Below are 25,400 nucleotides of genomic sequence, written 5' to 3'. Positions count from 1 at the left end.
TTGATTTGTCTGCTGAGAGTATTGGGATAGAGAGCATTCTTGTTGTGGATGAATTTCCAGATGTATTTCCTGATGAGATTCCGGGTTTTCCTCCTGCTAGGGAAGTCGAGTTTGGCATAGAGTTGATGCCGGGTACTTTGCCTATTTCTAGAGCACCGTATCGTCTGGCTCCGTCAGAGATGCATGAGTTGAAGAATCAGCTACAGGATCTTTTGGAAAAGGGGTACATTCGTCCTAGTGTATCTCCTTGGGGAGCTCCTGTTCTCTTTGTAAAGAATAAGGATGGGTCGATGCGGTTGTGCATTGACTATCGGCAGCTGAACCGAGTCACTGTGAAGAACAAGTATCCGTTGCCTCGTATTGATGATTTGTTCGACCAGCTGCAGGGCACGTCAGTTTACTCCAAGATTGACTTGAGATCTGGGTATCATCAGTTGAGAGTCTGTGATCAGGACGTAGCCAAGACTGCATTCCATACTCGCTATGGGCATTACGAGTTCCTAGTGATGCCATTTGGTTTGACTAATGCGCCGGCTATATTCATGGATCTGATGAACCGTGTCTTCAGGGAATATTTGGACAAGTTTGTCGTGGTCTTCATTGACGACATCCTGGTGTATTCGCGTAATACGGAAGAGCATGTTTCTCACTTGCGGTTGGTACTGCAGACTCTTCGAGATGAGCAGTTGTACGCCAAGCTAAGCAAGTGTGAGTTCTGGATGGATAGAGTGGTCTTTCTTGGCCATATAATATCCAGGGAGGGGATTTCTGTTGATCCAAGCAAGATTGAAGCGGTACTTAATTTGGTCGCGTCCGACGACAGTTGCTGAGATCCGTAGTTTTCTGGGTCTAGCAGGGTATTATCGTCGCTTAATTCTGAACTTCTCTCAGTTAGCTCGACCGTTGACGCAGCTTACCCGCAAGGGTGTGGATTTTGAGTGGTCTTCCGAGTGTGAGGAGAATTTCTGTGAGCTTCGACGGCGGTTGACTTCTGCGCCGGTTTTGGCATTACCGTCAGGATCTGGATGGTATGTGGTTTACACGGATGCTTCTCTTCAGGAGTTAGGTTGTGTCCTGACTCAGAATGGGCATGTGATCGCATACGCTTCTAGACAGCTGAAGCTTCACGAAGACAACTTCCCAGTCCATGATTTGGAATTGGCAGCCATTGTGTTCGCTTTGAAGATCTGGCGTCATTATCTGTATGGCGAGAAATTTGAGATCTTCACCGACCATAAAAGTCTCAAGTATTTGTTCACTCAGGCGGAGTTGAACATGAGGCAGAGACGTTGGATGGACTTGCTTAAGGACTATGATTGCGAGATTAAGTACCATCCGGGAGCTGCTAATCTCACCGCTGATGCCTTGAGTCGCAAGGTGCGACTATCCGCACTTCAGATTTGTTCGATGTCTAGTGTGATCAGTGACTGTTGTACTTCAGGTTATACCTTCAAGCATAAGAAAGGTATGCACAGTATCCAGATGTTTGCGATATTATCTGAGCCAGCCTTGTATTCGCGGATCCGAGATGCTCAGATGTCTGATTCGAAGACCCAGCATTTAGCTCGTCTGGCTAACGAGGGTAGCTCGTTTGGATTTCATTATCAGTCAGATGGCTTTCTGTGTTTGTCTGGTAGGCTTGTGATTCCGCAGGATGAAGAGTTGCGAGAGGAGATTTTGTCTCAGGCACATCGCACTAAGTTGAGTATTCATCCTGGGAGCAACAAGATGTACAAGGATCTACGTACTCGTTTCTAGTGGAATGGAATGAAACGCAGTGTTTATCAGTTTGTTTCGAGATGTTTGGTGTGTCAACAGGTCAAGGCAGAGCACCGAAGACCTGGAGGATTGCTTCACAGTCTGCCTATTCCTGAATGGAAATGAGAGTTTATCACAATGGACTTTGTGACCCATTTGCCGGTATCCCCGAGGAACTGTGATGCTATCTGGGTTGTGGTGGACCGACTCACCAAGTCAGCGCATTTCATTGCCTATAGCCGGGAGTACAATGTGGATCGTATGGCACAGATGTACATTCAGGAGATCGTTCGACTTCATGGAGTGCCTGTGAGCATTGTCAGCGATCGGGACCCCAGGTTTACTTCTAGATTCTGGGGAAGTGTTCAGCGTGCGATGGGTACTACTCTCAGTTTGAGTACTGCCTATCATCCGGAGACTGATGGTCAGTCGGAGCGCACTATCCATACTTTGGAGGATATGCTTAGAGCGTGCGTCATGGATTTTGGTTCAGCCTGGCAGGACCATTTGCCATTGATCGAGTTCGCGTACAACAACAGCTATCATACTAGTATTGGGATGACACCTTTTGAGGCGTTGTACGGGCGACGTTGTCGTACTCCACTCTTCTGGGAAGAAGTGGGGGAGAGACAGGCTGAGGGACCGGAGTTTATCCAACAGGCGAAAGACATTGTTGATCAAATCAAGAAACGGATTAAGACTGCACAGGATCGTCAGGCCAGATATGCTAATATCAAGAGTAGGCCTTTGCAGTTCGACGTCGGGGAGAAAGTGTTTCTGAGAGTGTCACCTTTCCGCAAGATTCTCAGATTTGGCCTTAAGGGCAAGTTATCTCCCAGGTTTATCGGTCCATTTGAGATCTTGGAGAGCATTGGCGATTTGGGTTATCGACTAGCTTTGCCACCGCATCTATCCAGTATTCATGACGTGTTCCACGTATCTCTGTTGCGACGGTATGTGGCGGATGAATCTCATATTTTGCAGCGGTCTGAGGTTCAGGTAGACAAGGATTTGACTTATGTTGAGAAACCACTTCGTATCCTGGATTATAAGGATAAGGTTTTACGGAACAAAGTCATTCTTTTGGTTTTAGTTCAGTGGCAGCGCCGAGGCACTGAGGAAGCTACTTGGGAGCTTGAGGACAGTGTTGGAGAACGGCGATCAGATCAATCAGAATTGATACCCGGTGCAGCGGAAGTTTAAAAATTTTATATGGAACGATTCCATAATGGGTATCAAAACTTTACGATTAAATTGTGTGTGTAAAAATTAAATAACAATTATAAATTTTTACCTCCAATCTCGAATCGAGATTTTGGACACCAACAGATTACTCTACTCTTGTTGTATATCCCTGGAACTGATGGACGAAATGTTCTTCAATCAGGTCCACGAACAGAGATTTAATCCCTTTGATAGATTGCACTAGAAAATCTATCAGAAGTTTCTACGAAGAGAATTAACGAATTTGATCCGTTAAACCAGACTGCAAATTCAAAATTCACAGGCTGGATTTTCCCGAGTAGAGAGGGAGGGGGCGGCCACTTAGAGAGAAAATCAGCTAGGTTTTTGAAAATTGTGACCTCTGTTGTATAATTTCTGTACTGCAATAACTTATTTATAATGTGGGCTGCTAACAGCTTAGGGCCCATTAGTCATAAGTTCAAGCCTGACAAGCAAAGCCCGCATTTCAGAAATTAATATAAAATTCATCGTGACTCAGATTGATAAACCAATTTCACCAATGTGCACAGAAACCATTTCTGCATCTTTTAAAGTCAAGATAAATTTTTCTGAATCCAAATTCAGTGATTTCCAAAAATGCCCATCCCTATGTCATTTTAGGAAATCTTACTCCTCTACTCTTAAATAAGAAGTCCTACTTCTTTTTTCATTAAATTTAACTCTTTAAATTTAACTATCTCAACGGGGATTAAAAATCCATTACTCTGTGTGACCCTCAATGGTTTAGGAATACATCTAGCCGTGGGCTCACAACTCCTTGTGACTGGGAACAACAATTTCCGACTTGCCCATCGAATCATGGTAAGAGCGCCTAGCAACATCGCCCCATGATTCCCTAGGTATCACTGATAGTGCCTACAAGAACCAATAGATTTTGGTTAGCGTACAGTACGGTCCCTTCATCCATATATCCCGATCGAATCAACAACCATTGGTAAATCGAGAGTCGTTCGAGATTCGATAACTATGCAACGCATCTTGAAGATCAAATAGTGACATCGCATGTGCTACTAAGAAACCATTTCTTAAAACACATCATGTACTCTGGCCAGAGATTCGTCACACTAATATCTCCTCAGATTGCATAGGATATCCACACTCGCAAGTATGTCGTGAATCCTTGACCACAAAGCATCGAATCCTATATGTGTTGTAACTGTACCCAATCCCGACACCTGATGACCCCAATAGAGTCGATAAACGAGTCAAAGCACAGTACTAGCATATAGAGTCTCAATGATGTTTCAAGTAGTAAGGACTAATGGTGTACAACCAAAACCGCGGACTTTATCCACTCGATAAATGATAACCATTTGGAAAGTCCGGATAGGGTAGTTCGATCATTCATCGTATGAATATCCATTTGCATGCTTCGAACATCTCTATGTTCCTTACCAATGAAACGTGGTACTCTGCATCGCAAATGCTAGTCTCAAACTCGAGCGATCCTTATCCTTATTAACAGACGGCTCAATTGACTAGGAACGATTTAGAATATACAGTGACTATAAGATGTGTTTCATGATAGACATCCCTATGTACTACCACATCTTACATACACTATAGTATATTCAAGGTCTTTATCAAAACAACAATAGTATATCACAATATAACAATATGATGAAAGATAAAGTCATTGCCATTAATAAAAGTGTAAATTATATTAAACAAAAGATTGTTTATACAAAGAGTCATCAAAGCCCTTAGCCACAAGTTGGCTCACCGGGCACCCACTTTTTCAATCTCCCACTTGACCTAAAGCCAACTAGTCATACTACGTAGACCCATTGCTTCGCGATGTTTGTCAAATAATGGTCCTGGCAAGGGCTTAGTAAGTGGATCAGCGATATTGTCTGCAGAGGCCACTCTTTCGACAGTGATGTCTCCTCTTTCCACGATCTCCCGGATGATGTGGTATTTCCTCAGTGCGTGTTTGGATCTTTGATGAGACCTTGGTTCCTTTGCTTGAGCAACGGCACCCGTGTTGTCACAGTACACCGGGACTGGACCAACAACTTCCGGAATAACGCCCAACTCTTGGACGAAATTCCTCATCCAAACGGCCTCTTTAGCAGCAGCTGATGCTGCAATGTATTCTACCTCAGTGGTGGAATCCGCTGTGGTGTCCTGCTTGGAACTCTTCCAAGAGATAGCACCACCATTGAGCAAGAACACAAATCCAGAGGTTGACTTCGAGTCATCCATGTCACTTTGGAAGCTAGAGTCGGTATAGCCTTCCAATTTTAGTTCTCTTCCTCCATATACCATGAACATATTCTTAGTCCTTCGTAAGTACTTAAGAATGTCCTTCACGGCTTTCCAATACATTTGATCGGGATTAGCTTGATATCTGCTCGTGACACTCAGAGCAAATGCTACATCCAGTCTGGTAGATATCATCCCATACATGATACTACCTATGGCTGACGCATATGGTACATGTGTCATTTTCTCTATCTCTTTATCAGTCTTGGGACACATAGACTTGGATAGAGAAACTCCATGACACATTGGTAGATGTCCTCTCTTGGACCCATCCATTGAAAACCGTTTCAATATGGTGTCGATGTAGGTTGCTTGAGTGAGTCCTATCATTCTCTTAGATCTATCTCTATAGATCTGTATCCCTAGAATATAGGATGCCTCACCCAAATCCTTTATCAAGAATCTACCTGATAACCATATCTTTGTTGACTGCAACATCCCTACATCATTCCCAATGAGTAGGATGTCATCAACATAAAGTACTAAAAATGTCACATCATCCTTAACTACTTTCTTGTACACGCATGGTTCCTCCGGGTTCTTGATGAAACCAAAATCCTTTATTGTTTCATCAAATTTCTAGTTCCAACTTCTTGATGCTTGTTTGAGACCATAGATCGATCTCTGAAGCTTGCAAACCTTATGCTCGCTTCCCATGGATGTGTATCCCTCAGGCTGCGTCATATAGATCTCTTCCTTAATGTTTCCATTAAGAAATGCAGTCTTCACATCCATTTGCCATATTTCATAGTCATACCAAGCAGCTATGGCAATAAGGATTCTTATGGACTTGAACATTGCAACTGGTGAAAAGGTTTCATCATAGTCAACTCCTTGTCTTTGAGTATAACCTTTTGCCACCAATCGTGCCTTGTAGGTCAATACCTTACCATCAGGCCCAAGCTTTCTCTTGTAGATCTATTTACACCCTATTGGAACAATTCCATCGGGAGGATCTACTAAAGACCAAACTTGGTTTGTATGCATCGAATCTATTTCCTACTGCATAGCTTCAAGCCATAAATTTGAATCCGCATCAGAAATTGCTTCCTTGAAGTTTCTTGGATCACATCCAACGTCGGGTTCATTTTGATCTCCTTCAAGAAGAAGACCATATCGAATAGGAGGTCTAGAAGTCCTCTCGGATCTTCTAGGTATAGGCGTGTCCATCATTGGTTCCTGAGGTGTAGGATCATTATTTTGTATTTCGGGTTCTTCTCGAATTTCTTCGAGTTCCATCATCTCGCCTTTCTTATCCAATAAGAACTTCTTCTCCAAGAAGGTGGCATTCCTTGAAACAAACACCTTTGTTTCAGCAGGATGATAGAAATAATATCCGATAGAATTCTTCGAATACCCTACAAAATAACATAAGGTAGATCGACTATCCAACTTATCTCCCACTGTCTGCTTCACGTAAGCAGGACATCCCCAAATCCTCAAGTACGAATACTTAGGAGCTTTGCCATTCCATAACTCGTATGGTGTTTTGTCCACTGCTTTGGTGTGGACGTTGTTCAACAACAACACCGCCGTTTCAAGCGCGTAGCCCCAAAACGAAGGTGGATGCTCAGTGAAGCTCATCATGGATCGAACCATGTCCAACAAAGTTCGATTTCTGATACACCATTTAGCTAAGGTGTCATAGGAGGAGTCCACTGAGAGAGAATCTCATTCTCTTTCAGATAGTCCAAAAACTCGGTACTTAAGTATTCTCCACCTCGATCCGATCGAAGTTCTTTAATACTTTTACCTAGCTTGTTTTCTACTTCAGCCTTGAATTCTTTGAACTTTTCAAATGCTTCAGACTTATATTTCATTAAATATAAATACCCATACCTATAATAATCATCAGTAAAGGTAATGAAGTAGGTGTGGCCATATTGAGTACCAATTCTAAATGGACCACAAACATCTGTATGGATCAAATCCAACAGATTTTGACTACGCTCAGGTTTCCCCTTAATAGGTAGAGAGTTAATATCAGACATATCAAACATGCCCTCTCCCACTAGCTTGTTCATCCTCCATGAGGAAATATGACCTAGCCTAGCATGCCATAGGTTTGCCGGGTTTTGACTATCGATTTTCCTTTTGTTTGTTGTTACCGGTTTATCAACATAATTTATTGGAACGTCTTTTAATTTTAAGTTATATAGATCGTTTTCAATTTGTCCATTTCCAATCAAACATTCATTCTTGTAAATATTGCAAATCCCATTCACAAAATTGCAAGAATAACCATCTCTATCAAGCATAGAAACAGAAATAATGTTTTTAATCAAATCTGGAACAAATAAAACATCTCTCAAAAGTAACATAAAATCGTTCTGCAAAATTAAATAAAAATCTCCCACAGCTTTAGCTTCAACTGTGGAACCATTTCCGAGCCTCAGCTGGGTCTCACCCATTCTAAGCTTGCGACTTCTTGTCATCACCTGCAAATCATTGCAAATGTGAGATCCACATCCGGTATCCAATACCCAAGAAGTAGTATTAAGTGAAACATTTATTTCAATATAGAACATACCCTTCGCAGTTCGCAACTGCTCTAGATATTCCTTGCAGTTATGTTTCCAATGACCGGACTTCTTGCAGTAATGGCAAACATTCTTGGACTTTTCCATGTTTGAAGCCTTTGTCTTGTACTTCTTCTCGGGTTCGGTTTTCTTGGGTGGGGCAGAACGTTTCTTACCCTTTGTACTTGGCCCCTTCTTAGCAGAAGAAGAGGAGCCCACCAAGAAAGCCGGTTTATCCTTCTTTAAAGTGGATTCATATGTTACAAGCATATTGACCATCTTTTCAAGGGAGGCCTCTATCTTGTTCATATTGAAATTCACCACAAATCCGTCAAACGAAGAAGGAAGAGATAGAAGTAATAAGTCCACGTTGAGTTCATGCTCCAACACCAAATCAAGCGTTACCAACTTCTGTATGAGCCAAATCACTCGTACCCCATGATCACGGACCGAATTCCCTTCACGCATGCGACACGTCATTAGCTCTTTTACAGTAGCGAACCTTTCAGCTCTCGATTGAGCCCCAAAAAGTTCCTTGAGTTGTACGTGAATGTCAGCAGCATTCACGGTATCCTCAAATCGCCTCTGGAGTTCATCAGACATCGAGGCTTGCATATAGCATTTGGCCTTGATATCATGGTCCCACCATGTATCAAGTTTGGCCAACTCTTCCGGACTTACATCAGCTGGTGCTTCCTTCGGAGGAGATTTTTCTAACACGTAGAGCATCTTCTCCGAAGTCAAGACAATATTCAACTTACGGAACCATTCCTTATAGTTTGCGCCAGTCAATTTATTTTGTTCGAGGATAGAGAAAAGTGGATTACGCGAATTCATCTTTATGAAATACTGAAAAGAAACAGACAATTATCAGTGATTGTTTAATTAATTTACTAAGACATTAAATAGGCGAAATTTATTTTATGAATCTCACTCCCACTATTTTAACGATTTCACTACCCTGTAGTGAAAACAGGAAACTGTTTTCCTTAGTGAGAACATAGAGTCCAATTGACAAACTATGGTCCCGAATAATATCAGCCAACCATAATTTTCAAAAGGTAGAGCCCAATTGCTTCCAAAGCAACCTCCACGTTTTTACCTCATGTCCAATAAGGGCCCAATAATATGACGCCGTTTATTGTGACATGTCAAGATGACCCATCAATATTAAGTTGTGATGGACGGTCGCCATGTGGATCCCCCAATAATATGAGCCGATCCCATGGGAGTTCCACCCAACTTACAACATGTGTCGATCCAATGTACAACTTTCCGACGAACGGGCCCCCCCAATAATATGAGCCGGACCGTATTCGCGGGTAGCATCTCATACATTGATCGTTGATGGAAGGTAGGAACATTTAAACAATTTTAAATTTCCTTTATTTATCTTGATATCAATTTTAAATCATATTTAAAATGAGGGATTTTAATTTTGAAAATTTGTCTCATCATTTTAAAATTTGTATGCTTGCGGGATTCATACAATTTTGTCTAAAACATGCATACAACGATAATATCATATATTATATAGGATGATCGATTCCATTTCTAATCGACCCGTGGTTGCCAATCACGAGTCTTAGTCCAATCCTAGGTAATATGCAGGTATGCAATGCAATCCTATTACATTGAGCTTCCAATTTACATTTCTTCAGTCTTTATTGTCTGCTAGGCCCACCTCCGTCTTCAAATCTTCATCTCCCACTAAGTCTAATGTATTTACAATAAATAACCATGACAAGTAGGGGATACATTTTAAGGGGTGGAAACGGGCCATAAACCAGGCCCACTTTTATTACATATGACAATTCATATTGGGCCATAAACCAGGCCCATTAATAAATCCAACAACAATAAAAACAAATGTAAATTCCTAACATACACCTACAAAATTGGTCATGGCAATCGATCAATTCTTAGTTCTACTCGGACCGAGGAGTAGCTTGGGGCTTGACCAGGTGCAGCTCAGGTCGGGCTTGACCAGGTGCAGTTCAGGTCGGACTTGACCAGGTGCAGTTCAGGTGAGGCTTGAAGGGAGAGGCCAGGTCGGGTCAATCTTGAGACCAGGTCGGGTCGGGGCTTGGACCTAAGACAGCTAGGGGTTGTCTTCTTCCATCAATACAACCAATTTGTGTATCAACAACATAGAAAAGACAACGGTTTTTTTAAAAAATAGTTGTCTTATGGTATTTAACAACGGTTTTTACGAAAACCGTTGTTGTTGACAATATTTTAATAAACAAAGACAACGGTTATATGTCAAATACAACGGTTTTTAAAAACTGTTGTCGTTTAACGGTTTTTTTTATGGTCTACGAAAACCGTTGTCTATGAGCTTGTTTTTAAGGTTCTACGACAACAGTTTTAAAAAACCGTTGTCTATAAGCGTGTTTTTTGAGGTTCTTCGACAACAGTTCTAAAAACCGTTGTATTTGATTTTTTATTTTTTTAAAAATATATATATTATTTTCCGTGACTTGCACGTGCATCGTCTTATTTCATTTTCATCTTCTTCAAGTTTGTGCCGTGGATGTTCCTTTCTCGTCTCTCAACCCTAACCACCCACTCTTGCCATCGAATCACCGTCCTTTTCTCCTGAATCATAAAAATTATTTTGTGGTTTTGTTCCCCACAACATAATCTTCATTTTGAGCCAAAGATCGACTAATTTGAGCTCTTTTTTCGTGCGATCGAAGTATTTCCGAGATTTTCTTCTATGCGCTTCTTTTTTGGTGAGTTGAACGCCGATTTTTGATTGATTCTTGGTATTCTAGTGTGGATTCAAGTTTTTGTTAAACTCCTTGTATTTGACTCCCGATCGACTTTGGGGTTTTCTCGACAAGTGTTCCTAATTTTTTAGGTTTTCTACGAAGCTGCACATTTCGTTTCAAAATTTTGCTGAAGTTTTTTTGTTGGACACCGATGGAAGGGGGTTGTTAATGAATGAACATTTTCATGTTGTGAGATCCAGTGTGATGTTGTTTTTAAATTATGGTTTGTATTTTTTATTGTACGTTTTTATTTCCTTATTTTATTAGTAATTTGAGTGTTCGTCATTATTGCATTTCTTTCGGTGGGCAGTATGGGTTTCTTGTGATTGGAGTATGGATATGAGTATGAATAGTAGTTTGAAACTGGTTTAGTCAATATATTAATTTTTTTGCCCATCCATTTGTTTTTAATTTTCATTGCCAGGTGATTGGTGTCTCTGGTGATTGGTTAGTTGTTGTTGGAATTGTGTATGTGTATATGACTGATTCTAATTCTGTAGATACAATTCTAATTGTGTAATCTGTGACAGAATTTTGAACCTTCTAAAATATATGTTGAAAATTTCAAAATTGTATATTCTTTTTAGATATTGAAACATGAGATCATCAAGGGATGAAGCTTCCACCAGCACTGAGCTGATAAACACTTAATCCAGAGGACGAGCTGAGCCAGTGAGTTTGTGTTCAGAAATTTGTTATGAATCTGCAAGGCTTTTCATCTTTTGTTGCTTTTTTATGGTGTATGCATGAAAGTCCAGTTTATATACAGTTTCTTCATTAATATATTTTACATTTTATATAGTTATCATTAGGAGAACTTGAGCTAGCCCAAGAGTTTCAGTAGATGACCTCATTTGACTGACCCTTGAATGGAAAACTGCAGGACTTTCGTTTTCTTGATGCAATTTGTCTTGCCTATCCATTTTTTCTTCTACACACTCTTTTTTCAAGTGATTAAACAATGGGCTTTATTCAAATAAAAACTACCATTTTTTTATTCCAAAACTTGTTTTCTCTAAAATACGTGAGGAGGCTGATCTTTCTCTCAACATATAATTTTTTAGGCATGGTTATATGTGGAAAAGTTTCAACAAATTGCATGATAATTTTTTATGGTACATCTTTATAAAGGTTCTTGATTTAGTTGCTGCTGTAAATACACTTCACGATCTTAGCGCTCAACAGCTTAGAAAACTAATAAAGGATTCTGGGACCTATATTATCCGATATGTTGCTGATGATGGATCACAGTTTCAGGTTAGAATGAATTACAATGTTATGATTTATTATTAACCTTAAGTTTCTGCCATGAAATATTGATAGGGTGTTACATTGGTCTGCAGATTGATGCGGAAAAATTTGCAAGATGTCTTCCTTTGCGCCTGATTGCAGTGATTATGGCTTGGGAAAGGGACAAGTCCACTTTTAGGTACTTGTTATGTGGTATTCTTCAGCTGCATTCCATGTGTGATCTTGCATCCCGGTGCCTAAAATCTGCTGAAAGATCAGCGTCTTCTCCAAAGGCTGTGCGACTTGGACAGGTAAGTATTTGATTTCTTTTAAAGTTAATTCTCTAGAATCTTAAGCATCATTTCCTATCACAATAAAATAAAATAAAATCTCTAGAACCATAAGCTATGTCATGCACTCATGCTGTCCTATCTTTTAGAAAACATCTTTTTGAAAACGGGTGAAACTCTTTCTTTTCTTTTCATAAAGTCGTGCAAGAAAAAAATTATTTAATATCTTGACGTCATCGACCATAACCGAGTATGTAGATTTTCTGTTCATTTCTTGTATGCTTCTATAATTCATATTTTGGTCTGAATCAACTTTTTTATGGGAAGGAGGCGATTTAAATGTTATATTATACATATCTATAGGATTTTAAAAAAAATATATGCGACATTTTTGGTGCAACTTAGTTCCCATCATTATGTCATCTTTGCGCGCAGTTGAATTTGGATTAAAGTTTTAGTCAACATTTTTACCTATCGAGCTTACTTTGAGCTGGTAGCTTATAAAGAACGAGGGAAACTGAAATTGGGATCGGGGATTTAGTTTCTTTTTATGCTTCTTGATTTGGTTGGGATTTTAGATCATTTGATCAATTTGTTAGGTTTAGCTACTCTCGATTCAGGGTTCATGCACCAATATTTTTTTATCGAAGTTTAATTGGCTGTGGTTGCTTGAGATATTTGCTTTGTCTTTTATCACTAAGAAAAGATTATTTCCTTTTGCACTCTGCCTCGATCTTTTTTTATTCTCTCAGATATTCTGCCTCATGTTAGCTTCTCTCTGCTACTTAATATTCCAGGTATTTGCTCGCCTTAGTGCTGTATAGGGTGGGACCTATATGCTAAATAAGCCTGAATGCAAGGTAATTTGCTTCATGTATTTCTCTCTTGTTCACTCCACTCGTTGTGGCTCCGCCCTGTGAACCCTCTCCAACAGAGTCTCAACATTGAAAGGAATCTACTGTGTACAAATATAGGAATGATGAATGAAAATGATATTATAATAAGTGTCTTCGATTGTTTCACTAAAGATTAACTAACTCGTAATTTTACTCTCTAATTACCAATAAAACATTTTTGGCTGGAAGCTTTGGCTTGGAAACCTACTAGTATGAATTTGTTGCTACTGAAGTTGTTATATCTTTGGTTACTGTGTGTTACATTTCTTCTTGGTTTTTTTGGTTTTTGAGGGTGATTTGATGTCGTGACTGCTAACTTGGAATTGGTCAAATGTCAGGTACAATATTACATGAGATAATTACTTGGAAAAGGTACAATATTACATGAGCTAATTGCTTCACTAGCTGCATAACATTGAACCCCAAATATTGTGGAATATTGTATGTCTTTTGCTTTAAGCACTAATGATTAATCATGAGAAAATGAAATGATTTTGAAAAGGTAGTACAAAATAATTAGCTGAAGGTTGTACTTATTTTTTGGTATATATTAGATTTTCTTATTCAGTGAGTGGTGAAATTAATACTGAAATGTTAAGGTAGTAACCGTTTGATTTATTTTTTTATATTCTTTTTAGGGAAATAATGTATTTGTTGGGGTAAGTTAATTTGTAAGATAAAAGGTGCATGTGGTTATTGAGAACAAGTCAAATCGTGCATTAGCTAGCTAGTTTCATCGGCAAGAATTACTAAACAATAGTTGGCAAAAAATAAAATTGAAATTGTAAAAGAATTCGTATTTTGATATTTTCTAATATTTACTAATTTTTGTTGTCTAAGGTAGAACTTAGAAGAACTTGTTTTATGGGATTAATTAGCTTCTGAAGATTTTCATTATATATCATCATAAGTCTAGTTCGTGTTTTATGGAACTTAATGTCTTATGAATCTTGCCAGTACATATCATCATGATTAGATCAAATGAAAGTATGAAATCAAGAAAAAATATTTTTTGATTAAAGTCTGCTGCCATTATTTCTTTTTTCTGGACCTGAATATAAGTATTGCATTATGGATAGCTTTTGGAGGTGATGGCTGGCTTTACGAGGTGGTGGGCGAAGTACAAGGCCAACCTAAATGTGTTTTGGTTTTGCGTGTTAAGTTCAGAATATGATTTGCATTCATTTACTTGTACAATTCTATGTTATGTTCACGTCTCTGGTTCCTATATTCTAAAATTTTTTTGTATTTTTCTTTAGTGTGCATTGCATTAGAATTTAATTTCGAGTGATTTGTAATATTAAAATATTGTATATTAAATTTTATTTTTGAAATTTAAATTTTGGTTTATTTATAATATTGAAATTTGTATATTATTTTTAATTTTTTTTTGTTTTTTATATGAAAAACGACAACGGATAAAACCCGTTGTCGTAGGGGGTTTAAAACTTTTGTAACTGATGGTGTTGTTAAAAGTATCCCCTAAACGATAACGGATATTATCCGTTGTCGTAGGGGATACTTTTAACAACACCATCAGTTACAACAGTTTTAGACCCCCTACGACAACGGATAAAATCCGTTGTCTTTTTGCGTTTTTCTTGTAGTGCATCTTAGTTCAAACTTCGGTGTTAGGTACGAAAGTACTGTTCGAGATATTCTGACTGAGTGTGCATGTATTATGTGACTGCATGATTTATATGATATGATTTTATGCTGCATACATTTGCATCTTGAGTTATCTCTTTTGAGATGTCTGTTAGTAGGGTTTTACCCTATCCGGTTAGTGGATGAATTTCCATCGATTTGGATCCGACGTATCCACTACTATTTCGGTATGTGAGCCACCTCCTGAAGCGATGGCACAGCGTGCTACATACCAGGGCCCGGTCTTTCTTCGTTATCTGATTCTTGACCTCTAGTCAGTTGGCGGTACACTTGCATTCATGTATACTCATACTCTCGTGCTGAGCGTTTTATGCTCACGTCTCGTACACTGTGTTTTTGGATACCCTATTCCTTGGGGCAGGTTTGCGATTGGACGAGGCGGGTGGAACCAAGAGGGGATAGGCAGTGGTTAGCCAGTTGGAGCTTCGTCTAGGTTTTTATTCTGTTGTTATTGGGTTGATACAGCTTTCGATTTGGTTGTATAAACTATTCGGATATTTACAGATTCCTTTTCTTGGGATTGTATTATTGTTTATGGTTTCCGCAGCTTATTCTGGTTTACTATTTTATTAAGTTAATTGCATGCCTAAGTTCTGTTTAGTAGGTGATCTCGGTAAGATTGGATGGAGCGAGTGGTTTTTCTTGGCCATATCATATCCAGGGAGGGGATTTCTGTTGATCCGAGCAAGATTGAAGCTGTACTTAATTGGTCGCGTCCATCGACGGTCACTGAGATCCGTAGTTTTCTAGGTCTAGCATGCAGATTATTATCGTCGTTTCATTCTAAACTTCTCTCAGCTAGCTCGATCGTTGACGCAGCTTACCCGCAAGGGTGTTGATTTCGAGTGGTCCTCCGATTGCGAGGAGAATTTTTATGAACTTTTACATAGATGCTTCTCTTCAGGGGTTGGTTTGTGTCCTGACTCAAAATGGGCATGTGATCGCGTACGCTTCTTGATAGTTGAAGTTGCACGAAGACAATTATCCAGTTCATGATTTGGAGTTGGCAGCCATTTTGTTCGCTTTGAAGATCTGGCGTCATTATCTGTATGGTGACAAATTTGAGATCTTCACCGACCACAAGAGTCTCAAGTATTTGTTCACTCAGGCGGAGTTGAACATGAGGCAGAGGCGTTGGATGGATTTGCTTAAGGACTATGATTGCGAGATTAAGTACCATCCGGGAGTTGCTAATCTCACTGTTGATGCCTTGAGTCGCAAGGTGCGACTATCCGCACTTCAGACTTGTTCGATGTCTAGTGCGATTAGAGATTGTTGTTCTTCAGGGTTTACCTTCAAGCATAAGAAAGGTATGCAGAGTATCCAGATGTTTGCGATATTATCTGAGCCAGCCTTGTATTCGCGGATTCGGGATGCTCAGATGTCTGATTCGAAGACCCAGTGTTTGGCTCGTCTAGCCAACGAGGGTAGTACATTGGGATTTCACTATCAGTCAGATGGTTTTTTGTGTTTGTCTGGTAGACTTGTGATTCCAAGTTGAGTATTCATTCGGGGAGCAACAAGATGTACAAGGATCTACGTACTCGGTTTTGGTGGAAGGGGATGAAACGCAGCGTGTATCAGTATGTTTCGAGATGTTTGGTGTGTCATCAGGTCAAGGTAGAGCACCGACGACCTGGAGGTTTGCTTCACAGTCTTCCTATTCCAGAGTGGAAATGGGAGTTTATCACTATGGATTTTGACCCATTTGCCGATGTCCTCGAGGAATTGTGATGCTATTTGGGTTGTGGTGGACCGACTCACCAAGTCAGTGCATTTCATTGCCTATAGCCAAGAGTACACTGTGGATCGTATGGCCCGTTTGTATGTTTAGGAGATCGTTCGACTTCATGGAGTGCCTGCGAGCATTGTCAGCGATCGATACCCCAGGTTCACTTCTAGGTTCTGGGGGAGTGTTCAGCGTGCGATGGGCACTACTCTCAGCTTGAGTACTGCCTATCATCCGGAGACAGATGGTCAGTCAGAACGCACTATCCGTACTTTGGAGGATATGCTTCGAGCTTGCACTATGGACTTTGGTACAGCCTGGCAGGATCATTTGCCATTGATCGAGTTTGCGTACAACAACAGCTATCATACTATCATTGGGATGACACCTTTTGAGGCGTTGTACGGGTGACGTTGTCGTACTCCACTCTTCTGGGAAGAAGTGGGGGAGAGACAGGCTGAGGGACCATATTTTATCCAACAGGCAGTAGATGTTGTTGATCAGATCAAGAAACAAATTAAGACTGCACAGAATCGTCAGGCCAGCTATGCTAACACTAAGCGTAGGCCTCTGCAGTTTGATTTTGGGGAGAAAGTGTTTCTGAGGGTGTCACCTTTCCGCAGGATTCTCAGATTTGGCCTTAAGGGCAAGTTGTCTCCCAGGTTCATCGGTCTGTTTGAGATCTTAGAGAGAATTGGCGATTTGGCCTATCGTCTGGCTTTGCCACTGTATCTGTCCAGTATTCACGACGTGTTCCACGTATCTCTGTTGCGACGGTATGTGGCAGATCCATTTCATATTCTACAACAGTCTGAGGTTCAGGTGGAAAATAATTTGACTTATATTGAGAGACCTATTCGTATCCTGGATCATAAGGATAAGGTCTTGCGGAATAAAGTCATTCCCCTAGTGTTAGTTTAGTGGCAGCGCCGAGGCACTGAAAAAGCCACTTGGGAGCTCAAAAGCAGGATACGCACAGAACATCCTGAGTATTTTGATTTCATTTTCGAGTTGTATTCAGTTGTAAACTCTGTAAATTTTGCATTTGAATAAAAGAATGTTTCTGCATCTTGTTTTACATTCAGTACTTAAAACCTGATTTCGAGGACGAAATATCTCATGTGGGGGAGAATGTTGTAGCCCATTTCCAATTTACAAGATTAAATGGTTAATTATGTTTAGATCTAATAAATATTTTATTAACAAGAACACATGGCATGAGAATGAGAAAGGGTTGATGGATTTGACCATGGGCTCAGGTCGGTCATGGTTGATCAACAAGGGCTCGGGCATGGAGCTAGGGCTCGGTCATGTGTATGTGTTTGGCTTGGGTATGGAGCTTGGTTTGAGCTTGAGTCTTTCCTTTGGGGCTCGGGTCGGTCAAGAAGAAAACCAAGATAGGGTTCGGACATGAGGGGCTCGGCTAAGGAAGAACATGGCTCGGGTCGGGGCTTAGGGTGCTCAAGAAAGTATTGTGCAAGGCCAAGGTAGTGTTCGATCATGGAAGAGCACATGGTATTCAGGTCGGGAAGGAACACGTGGCTGAAGCTAAGGCACGATTAGTGTCCTGCCAGGTGTCATGCACTCGGTTGACACCTATCCCGACTCATCCTCTATAAATAGGAGTCGGGGGTTCGGTCATTTTTACACCATTTCATCTCACTTCTTAGTTCTACTCGGACCGAGAATTAGCTCGGGAGTTCGGGAAGGAGTAGCTCGGGGCTTGACCAGGTGCAGCTCAGGTCGGGCTTGACCAGGTGCAGTTCAGGTTGGACTTGACCAGGTGCAGCTCAGGTCGGGCTTGAAGCGAGAGGCCAGGTCTGGTCAGTCTTGAGACCAGGTCGGGTCGGGGCTTGGACCTAAGACAGCTAGGGGTTTTCTTCTTCCAGCTTAGTTAAAAATTCGGTGTTAGGTACAAAAATACTGTTCGAGATATCCTGACTGAGTATGCATGTATTATGTGACTGCATGATTTATATGATATGATTTTATGCTGCATACGTTTGCATCTTAAGTTGTCTCTTTTGAGATGTCTGTTAGTAGGGTTTTATCCTATCCTGTTAGTGGATGGACTTCCATCGATTTGGGTCTGGCATATCCACTACTATTTCGGTATGTGAGCCACCTCCTGAAGCAACGGCACAACGTGCTACATACCAGGGCCCGGTCTGTCTTCGTTATCTGATTCTTGACCTATATTCAGTAGGCGGTACTCTTGCATTCATGTATACTAATACTCTCGTGCTGAGCATTTTATGCTCACGTCTCGTACTCTGTGTTTCTGGATACCCTATTTCTTGGGGCAGGTTTGTGATTGGATGAGGCGGGTGGATCCAAGAGGGGCTAGGCAGTGGTTAGCCAGCTGGAGCTTCGTCTAGGTTTTTATTCTGTTGTTATTGGGTTGATATAGCTTTTGATTTGGTTGTATAAACTATTTGGATATTTAGAGATTCCTTTTCTTGGGATTGGATTATTGTTTATGGTTTCCACAGCTTATTGTGGTTTAGTGTTTGATTAAGTTAATTGCATGCATAAGTTATGTTTAGTAGGTGATCTCGGTAAGGGTCACTACATGAGTTGTGGAATGCAAATTTAACTAATGCCTATGTGAATCATATTGCATTTATCAGGATGTCAAGTTGGATACAAACTTTGATATCGAGCCGGATACGAACTATAGGAAGTGGACATAATCATATCAAGATCGGATACGAATTTTGATGCGGGGATCGGATACGAATCTCGAGAAATGAATCATTTCATGACACATGCATTACATTTAGTTTATAACTTGAATTGATATATCTTGATTTGATATATGATCTTTATTGCATGTTTATGTCTCTATTACTGGGAATATTATTCTCACCGGAATTATCCGATTGTTGTCTTGTTTTGTATGTGTACTTGGCAACAGGTGGGACAGGTTCGAGTCAGAGGCAGCATGACTAGACTGGGATTGTGATGATAGAAGTGAGGACTTGGTTTAGAAGTTGATTTTGTAGTTTGAAATCGTTTTAACTTGTTATGTATATTAGTGAGGTTGAATTAGTTGTATCGATGCATGTTCTACTTTCAGAATAGTTGATCAATTTTAGAACTTCATGTATTGTTGTTAACAAGTTGTATGAATTTATGTATGTTAGAAATGAGGATTTTGAGGTTGGATAGTATTGAATGTTCTGCTGCCTGAGTTTTATTTTTCAGAAAGTATGCAGGGCACGGACCCTGTGCCTACGTCCGTGTAGGGGTTTGTGTACCTTCGTATTTTGTTTTGTGCAGATTTTGTTCATGCACGGACCCCAGACCTGCATCCGTGCATGGGTCCATGTGAACAAGGTTCTAGGCAGTAACTTTGTGATTTTGAAATGTTGGGCACGGACCCGGGCATGGAGGATGCACTGGGTCCGTGCAGAAAACAGAGAGTTGGGGTTTTTGTGCATTTTTTGTGCACGGACCCATGCACGGAGGTGTACATGGGGTCCGTTGATGAAAATTAAAATTTTTAATTATTTATATGTTTAAAAGTGTGTTTTGAAATTAAAGTTTCATTAAAATTATGAAGTTGTATTGTTTTAGTGTTAAGTTTTTATATTTAAATGTTTTACTAAAAATATTTTATTTTACGGTTTGCGCAGGTTTGGTAAAAATAAAATTACTCAAGCTACATAGGTCATATTGGAGTAATCTCAAATCCTGTAGAATCACAAAAGAGGCATCTTCAACTTTTTAGAAGATAAGAAATTCCAAAAACCTCATTAAGATGATCAAATTATCAAAAATAAAAAAAGGATACAAATTTAGTTTTACTATGACCAGCTTGTAGTAAAAATATCATAACTATTTAACCTTTTACCCCAAAAAGGTGAATTATATGTCCAAACATATCTACACAAAATTTGCTACATGTTCTAAGTTGAATGGAAAGGCTGAATCGGTGGTTGAAGGCATCAAACATTCCAATTAATGTTGGGTCAAAGTATTGACATTCAAGGAGACAAACACCCACCAACTTTACTATTCAATATTTAATGAGTCTTGGACTCTTGCTCTCATTTGACCTATAAATAGATCTTTTGTATAATCTTTATAGTGTGCAAAAGTGTAGAGAATTTCTCACTTGTAAAAAAAATATTGTGTGTGTAAAAATAAGAGTTTGAGTGTGCATATTTCTCCAAGTTTAAGTATGAAATTTCTTTTATCCTTACTCTCGAGTCTTATGTTCATGGCAAGCTAAATCCTTTTATGTCAAGGTGAAAATTCTTCATTGTTGGTCAAGTAAGATTTTTTATATTTTGTATATTCTTCCCTTTTTCTATTTTTATTTTGTTTTACTAATTGATCTTTATTTGTAGATATAATTTGGATGATTTATTGTTATCTATTTACATCATTACACGGTACCTTAAATGTGGCTACCTTGATTTGTTGTCTAATATGATACAATAAATACTACAATAATTATATTCTATAAATATATGTATCAATTTATAATAAAGTCATATATATTATTTAGACAATAGCGTGGCTCTGCCGGTTGTTCTAAATAATATATTGTGATTTGAACTAATATTTACTTTCTCGCAACTAACATTTACTTTTCCGTAACCAACGTTTATATTTCCGCAACTAACATTTAATTTCCGCAACTAACATAAAAAATCATATATTTTATTTAGACAATAGCGTGGCTCTGCCGGTTGTTGTAAATAATATATTGTGATTTGATCTAAATTTACTTTTATGTCAATTTATATTTATGCATATATATATATATATATATATATATATATATATATATATTATGGGTACCATGTATTAAATATCGGTTAATCTGATATTAATATAATGGGAATTATATTATATGATATACTTGTTTAAATATTTAATTGTTATTTTATGTTTATATTTATGCATCTATATATATATTATGAGTACCATGTATTAAATATCGGTTAATATGATATTAATATAGTGGAAACTATATTATATGATATACATGTTTAAATATTTAATTGTTCTTTTTATGTTTATTCTTATTTTAGTTTCTTTTATTTATTTTTGTTAAGCAATCTTAAATAAACCAACAATGAACCTTTGAAGCCTTGAAAATTTTATAATTTGTGTATTTGAAGTTTTATAATAATATTTCCATCTATAATATATCATTGCTAAAATTAAACTTACAGCAACCTCTCTATGGATCGATCTCGTACTCACGAGTATATTACTTGCAGACAACCTACACTTGAGTGAATTACAATTTAAGTTGTAGCATGTGTGTATTTTGTAGTCTCCAAACCCTTGGCTACAGGTTAATGCACGGACCCGGGAACGGGGAGGGTGCACGGGGTCCGTGCATGTATTTTTAAAAAAATAAATAAATTTCTTTAAATTTTTGTCCGAACTCTTTGTTGATTATTTAATTATTTATTTTGATTAGATGATTGGATTACAGGTCCTCACATTAAGTGGTATCAGAGAGATAAGATCTTGGATTGAATTAGAAGTGAGCGGGGTAGATCGAGTCCGCATTAATTGAATTCTCGCATGTGATTGAATTATTTAATTGATTATTTAAATTTAATGCGAGCATGCTTTATTATTCTGGAATTATTTGAATTAAATGATTATGTGATTTAAAATATGAAGCATGATTATTTGTCAAATAGTAAAGCTTGATTTATTAGAATTGTGGATTTGAATATTCCTGAGATGGAATGAAATTGTTGAACAGAGATTATGGACACGAGATTATTGAATTGAGATATTTGTGTCCCAAATTCTCTTGATTATGAGATATGTTTCCTCGACGAATTTTGAACATGAAGCATTCAATAGCGAATCCCGATTGAACAAGATTGTTCTGCGTCTGAGTAATGGATGTTACTCTGACTCCGATGGAAGACTTGTTGATGAGGTTTCAGACTTTCCAACCACCAAATTTGAGGAGTACTAAGAATGCAGTGGAGTGTGGGAATTGGTTAGAGGAACTGTAGATTGTTTTCAGAAAGTTGTCAGAATTAGGTCCGAAATGTTAGACTGGTGAAAAGTTTTCGGTAAGAATTCTTGATTCAAAGATTCCTTGGAGATCTATTTTTCGATGATCCATTTGTTAAAGAAATGTGCGGAAGAATTCTCGATGTATGCAGTTGATGTCCCGAATTGTACCCGAATTTGTTGATATACCAGTTGTGATAGAGTGTGCCGACGTTGAGCCGGATGAGATTTCTTGTTTGCCTCCAATTCGTCAGATCGAATTCAACTCAGAATTGAGATCATGATATCACAGCTGAGAATTGAGGGAAAATGTTCCTTAGACCATATTGAATTGACAAACGAGCCTGCAGTGTTTATGAATTTTAGGAACCAAATCTTTCAGAGGTATTTAGTTGAATTCATAACTGTTCTTATCAATGATTTTCTTGTCCTTTCGAAACGATAATCGTACCGATCATGCAGAGCATTTGAGAATCGTCTTACATATTTGCGTGCCGAACAGTAGTATGCTATTATTTCGACGTTTGAATTCTGATTTGATCGAGTTGACTTTTCCCCAATCATGTTATCTCTGAAGCTGGAATTTCTGTTGATCACCTGAAGACCGAAACTGATATGAATTGATCTAGATCGTCACCTGTACCTGAATTTGAAGATTTTGGATTTAGCGAGTTTCTATCGCAGTTTCTTCGAGGGATTCTTATCGTTGGTTAAGCTGATTTCTCAGCTAACTTCGAAGAATGTGCTTTTGTCTAAATCGAATCTTATGAGATCAGTTTTATTGACCTGAAGAAGAGATGGTTTAACGCTTCAGTATTCTTTATTTCTTCTGTACTGATGATCTTACTGTTCTTTGCAAATTTCTTATTGATATTGGAGGTGTATTCTTATTCAAAGGAAGTACGTGATAGCTTAGGCATCGATGCAGCTGAAGCCGCCCGAGACTTAATTGTCTGATTCCTGATTGGAGCTCGCAGTGATCTTACTGTTTTGGAAGATTTGATGTCATTTTATTTACAAGGAATTCCGAAATCTTTATAATCTTAGAAGTTGAAGTATGTGTGTCCACAATCCGAACTGATTCTTATACAGAGAAGATAGTTAGATCTGTGGAAGGACTTTGACTGTGTAATCTAATTCCATCCGAGGAAGTTGAATGCAGCAGCTGATGCTTTGAGCCGAAAGATCTATTCTTATTTTATCTACTATCGTTAATTATCTTTCATTGATGATTGTTGCACTTCCGATTTAGAATTCGAAGCAGGTAGGAGGTCAATCAGGATTTTGCTTTCGAGACAAATCAGAGTTGACTGGGAAGATCGAGAACGTACCAAAATCTGATTCAATCTTTCAGAATTTGATAGGAAAGTCAGAACTGGACACAGTCTCAGTTTCAGATGGCTGAAAGATATTCAACGTTTTGAAGGAGCAGTTCTGGTATAAGCAGATGAAGAATGATGTCACGAGCTACGTATCCCGATGTTTTGAACTGTCAACAGTCGAAAGCTGAGAGAGAATGACATGATGGTATGTTGTACAGTTATCTGTTCAAAATTGAAAAGGGATTACTTTTCAATGGATGTTGTCCCGAAGCTATCGATAAGTTTGAAATTGAGATGTTATCTGAGTTTTTTTGGCCGATTGATGAAATCTACTACTGTATTTGGTGCAGAATGACTTTAAGTTATGACCAGATGATTGATATTTTGCTAGAGATGTAGTCAGATTGCATGAGTTTTTGAATTCTGTCAGCTTAGACAAAGACCCTCGATTCACTCATTCTTTTGGTATAGTCTTTGAAGAGACTTTTGATGTTCGAATAAATCTGAGTTCAGTTTTATATTCTCAGAACAACAGACAGCAAGAGTTGATGACTCAGGCTTTAGAGGATATGCCTTGAGCTGTAGTGCTTGACTTTGGGCACTAGCCAATGAATTTCGTTAACATTTATGAAGTTTTTTTACAACAATAGCTGTCAGACGAATATCTTGATGGATTCTTTCGATGTGTTGTACGAGAAGAAAGGAAGATTTCCTTTGTTTAGGGATGATTTTTTTGAGTCACCTGAGTTGGGACCAGAGGTGTTCCGAGATATGAATGATCAATTGAAGGTTATTCAGATGATAATAACGATGGCTCAGGAAAGATAGACAAAGTATATGAATTTCAGACCTAGATCTTTGTATTTTGATCAGGGAGACCGAGTAATTCAGTAGAATTCTACTTGCAGAGACCTTTTTTGATTCAAGTAGTGAGGAAATGGTCTCCGAGTTTGATCAATTCTTAAGAGATTCGGAAGAAGATAGACGATCTTGCCTACAGACTTGCATCTGTTCCGTTTTTTTTTTCTGGTATTCACGTTGTGTTTTTCGTCTTGTGTTGCGGAAAATCACCAGATCCTTCTTATGTTCTCTAGCTGATGAGACATAATTTGATGAGATGCCGAATTGCTTGAGACGACCGATTCTGTTGTGATAGTACAGTGGAGCCGATACGAATTTGAATAAGTATTTGAGAGACAGAGTTCGATTTGGAGCAACGATTTCAGATTTAGTTCTGAGAGGTGAATTCTCATTGCAGTCTTTGATATTATCTCTTATCTTAAGAGATTGAACCGTATTCGATTTCTAGGACAAAATCAGTTCTTAGAGGGAGAGAATTGTAACACCCCAAAATTATCCTAATCAAGAATTTAGGAAATTAAGACTGATAATCAGAGATTAAGAAATTTGAGGATTTAATTGATATTCGATCAGGGTCTAATTTACAAATTTTGATGAATTTGGGGACTAAAGTGAAATTTGGGCAATTTGACTTGGTCAATTATTATTTAGCATGAATAGGATCTTTCTTCATCATTTATTCTGTGAGGCCCTGTCCCACATAGGAAAAAATTAAAGGTTTAAAATGAATTTAAAATGGGCTATAATGGACTTCTATAGCAACTTGGGTTAATAATTTTCGTAAAGCGAGGACGAATATAAAGTAGTTGCTATAGGGGCCCATTGTGTGCAGTCGCACGG

At 38.7% G+C, this 25,400-nt stretch overlaps 1 protein-coding gene across 6 annotated transcripts in view; it reads left to right on the top strand.

The window, feature by feature from the left end:
* The window catches only part of LOC140892677 (nodulin homeobox-like), a 37,425-nt gene extending 18,011 nt beyond the window's left edge, over window positions 1–19,414 (top strand). For 2 of the 6 annotated variants that reach the window (XR_012152879.1, XR_012152880.1), the window contains 5 exons: window positions 11,152–11,821; window positions 11,908–12,105; window positions 12,882–12,944; window positions 13,319–13,352; window positions 14,060–14,262. Coding sequence is in view for 3 of the 6 variants with exons in the window: in XM_073301630.1 (XP_073157731.1) it covers window positions 11,639–11,821; window positions 11,908–12,105; window positions 12,882–12,908 (408 nt within the window). In the remaining 3 variants the exon portion in view is untranslated. Of the gene's footprint in view, window positions 1–11,151; window positions 11,822–11,907; window positions 12,106–12,881; window positions 13,676–14,059; window positions 14,263–19,294 lie in introns of those variants that run through there. The other 4 variants (XR_012152882.1, XM_073301630.1, XM_073301629.1 and 1 more) reach the window with 4 other exon arrangements.
* Window positions 19,415–25,400: the final 5,986 nt, after the last annotated feature.

This window comes from Henckelia pumila, chromosome 3, assembly GCF_033568475.1.
Source record: "Henckelia pumila isolate YLH828 chromosome 3, ASM3356847v2, whole genome shotgun sequence".
Lineage (NCBI taxonomy): Eukaryota > Viridiplantae > Streptophyta > Magnoliopsida > Lamiales > Gesneriaceae > Henckelia > Henckelia pumila.
This window is presented reverse-complemented; position numbering and strand designations above follow the sequence as displayed.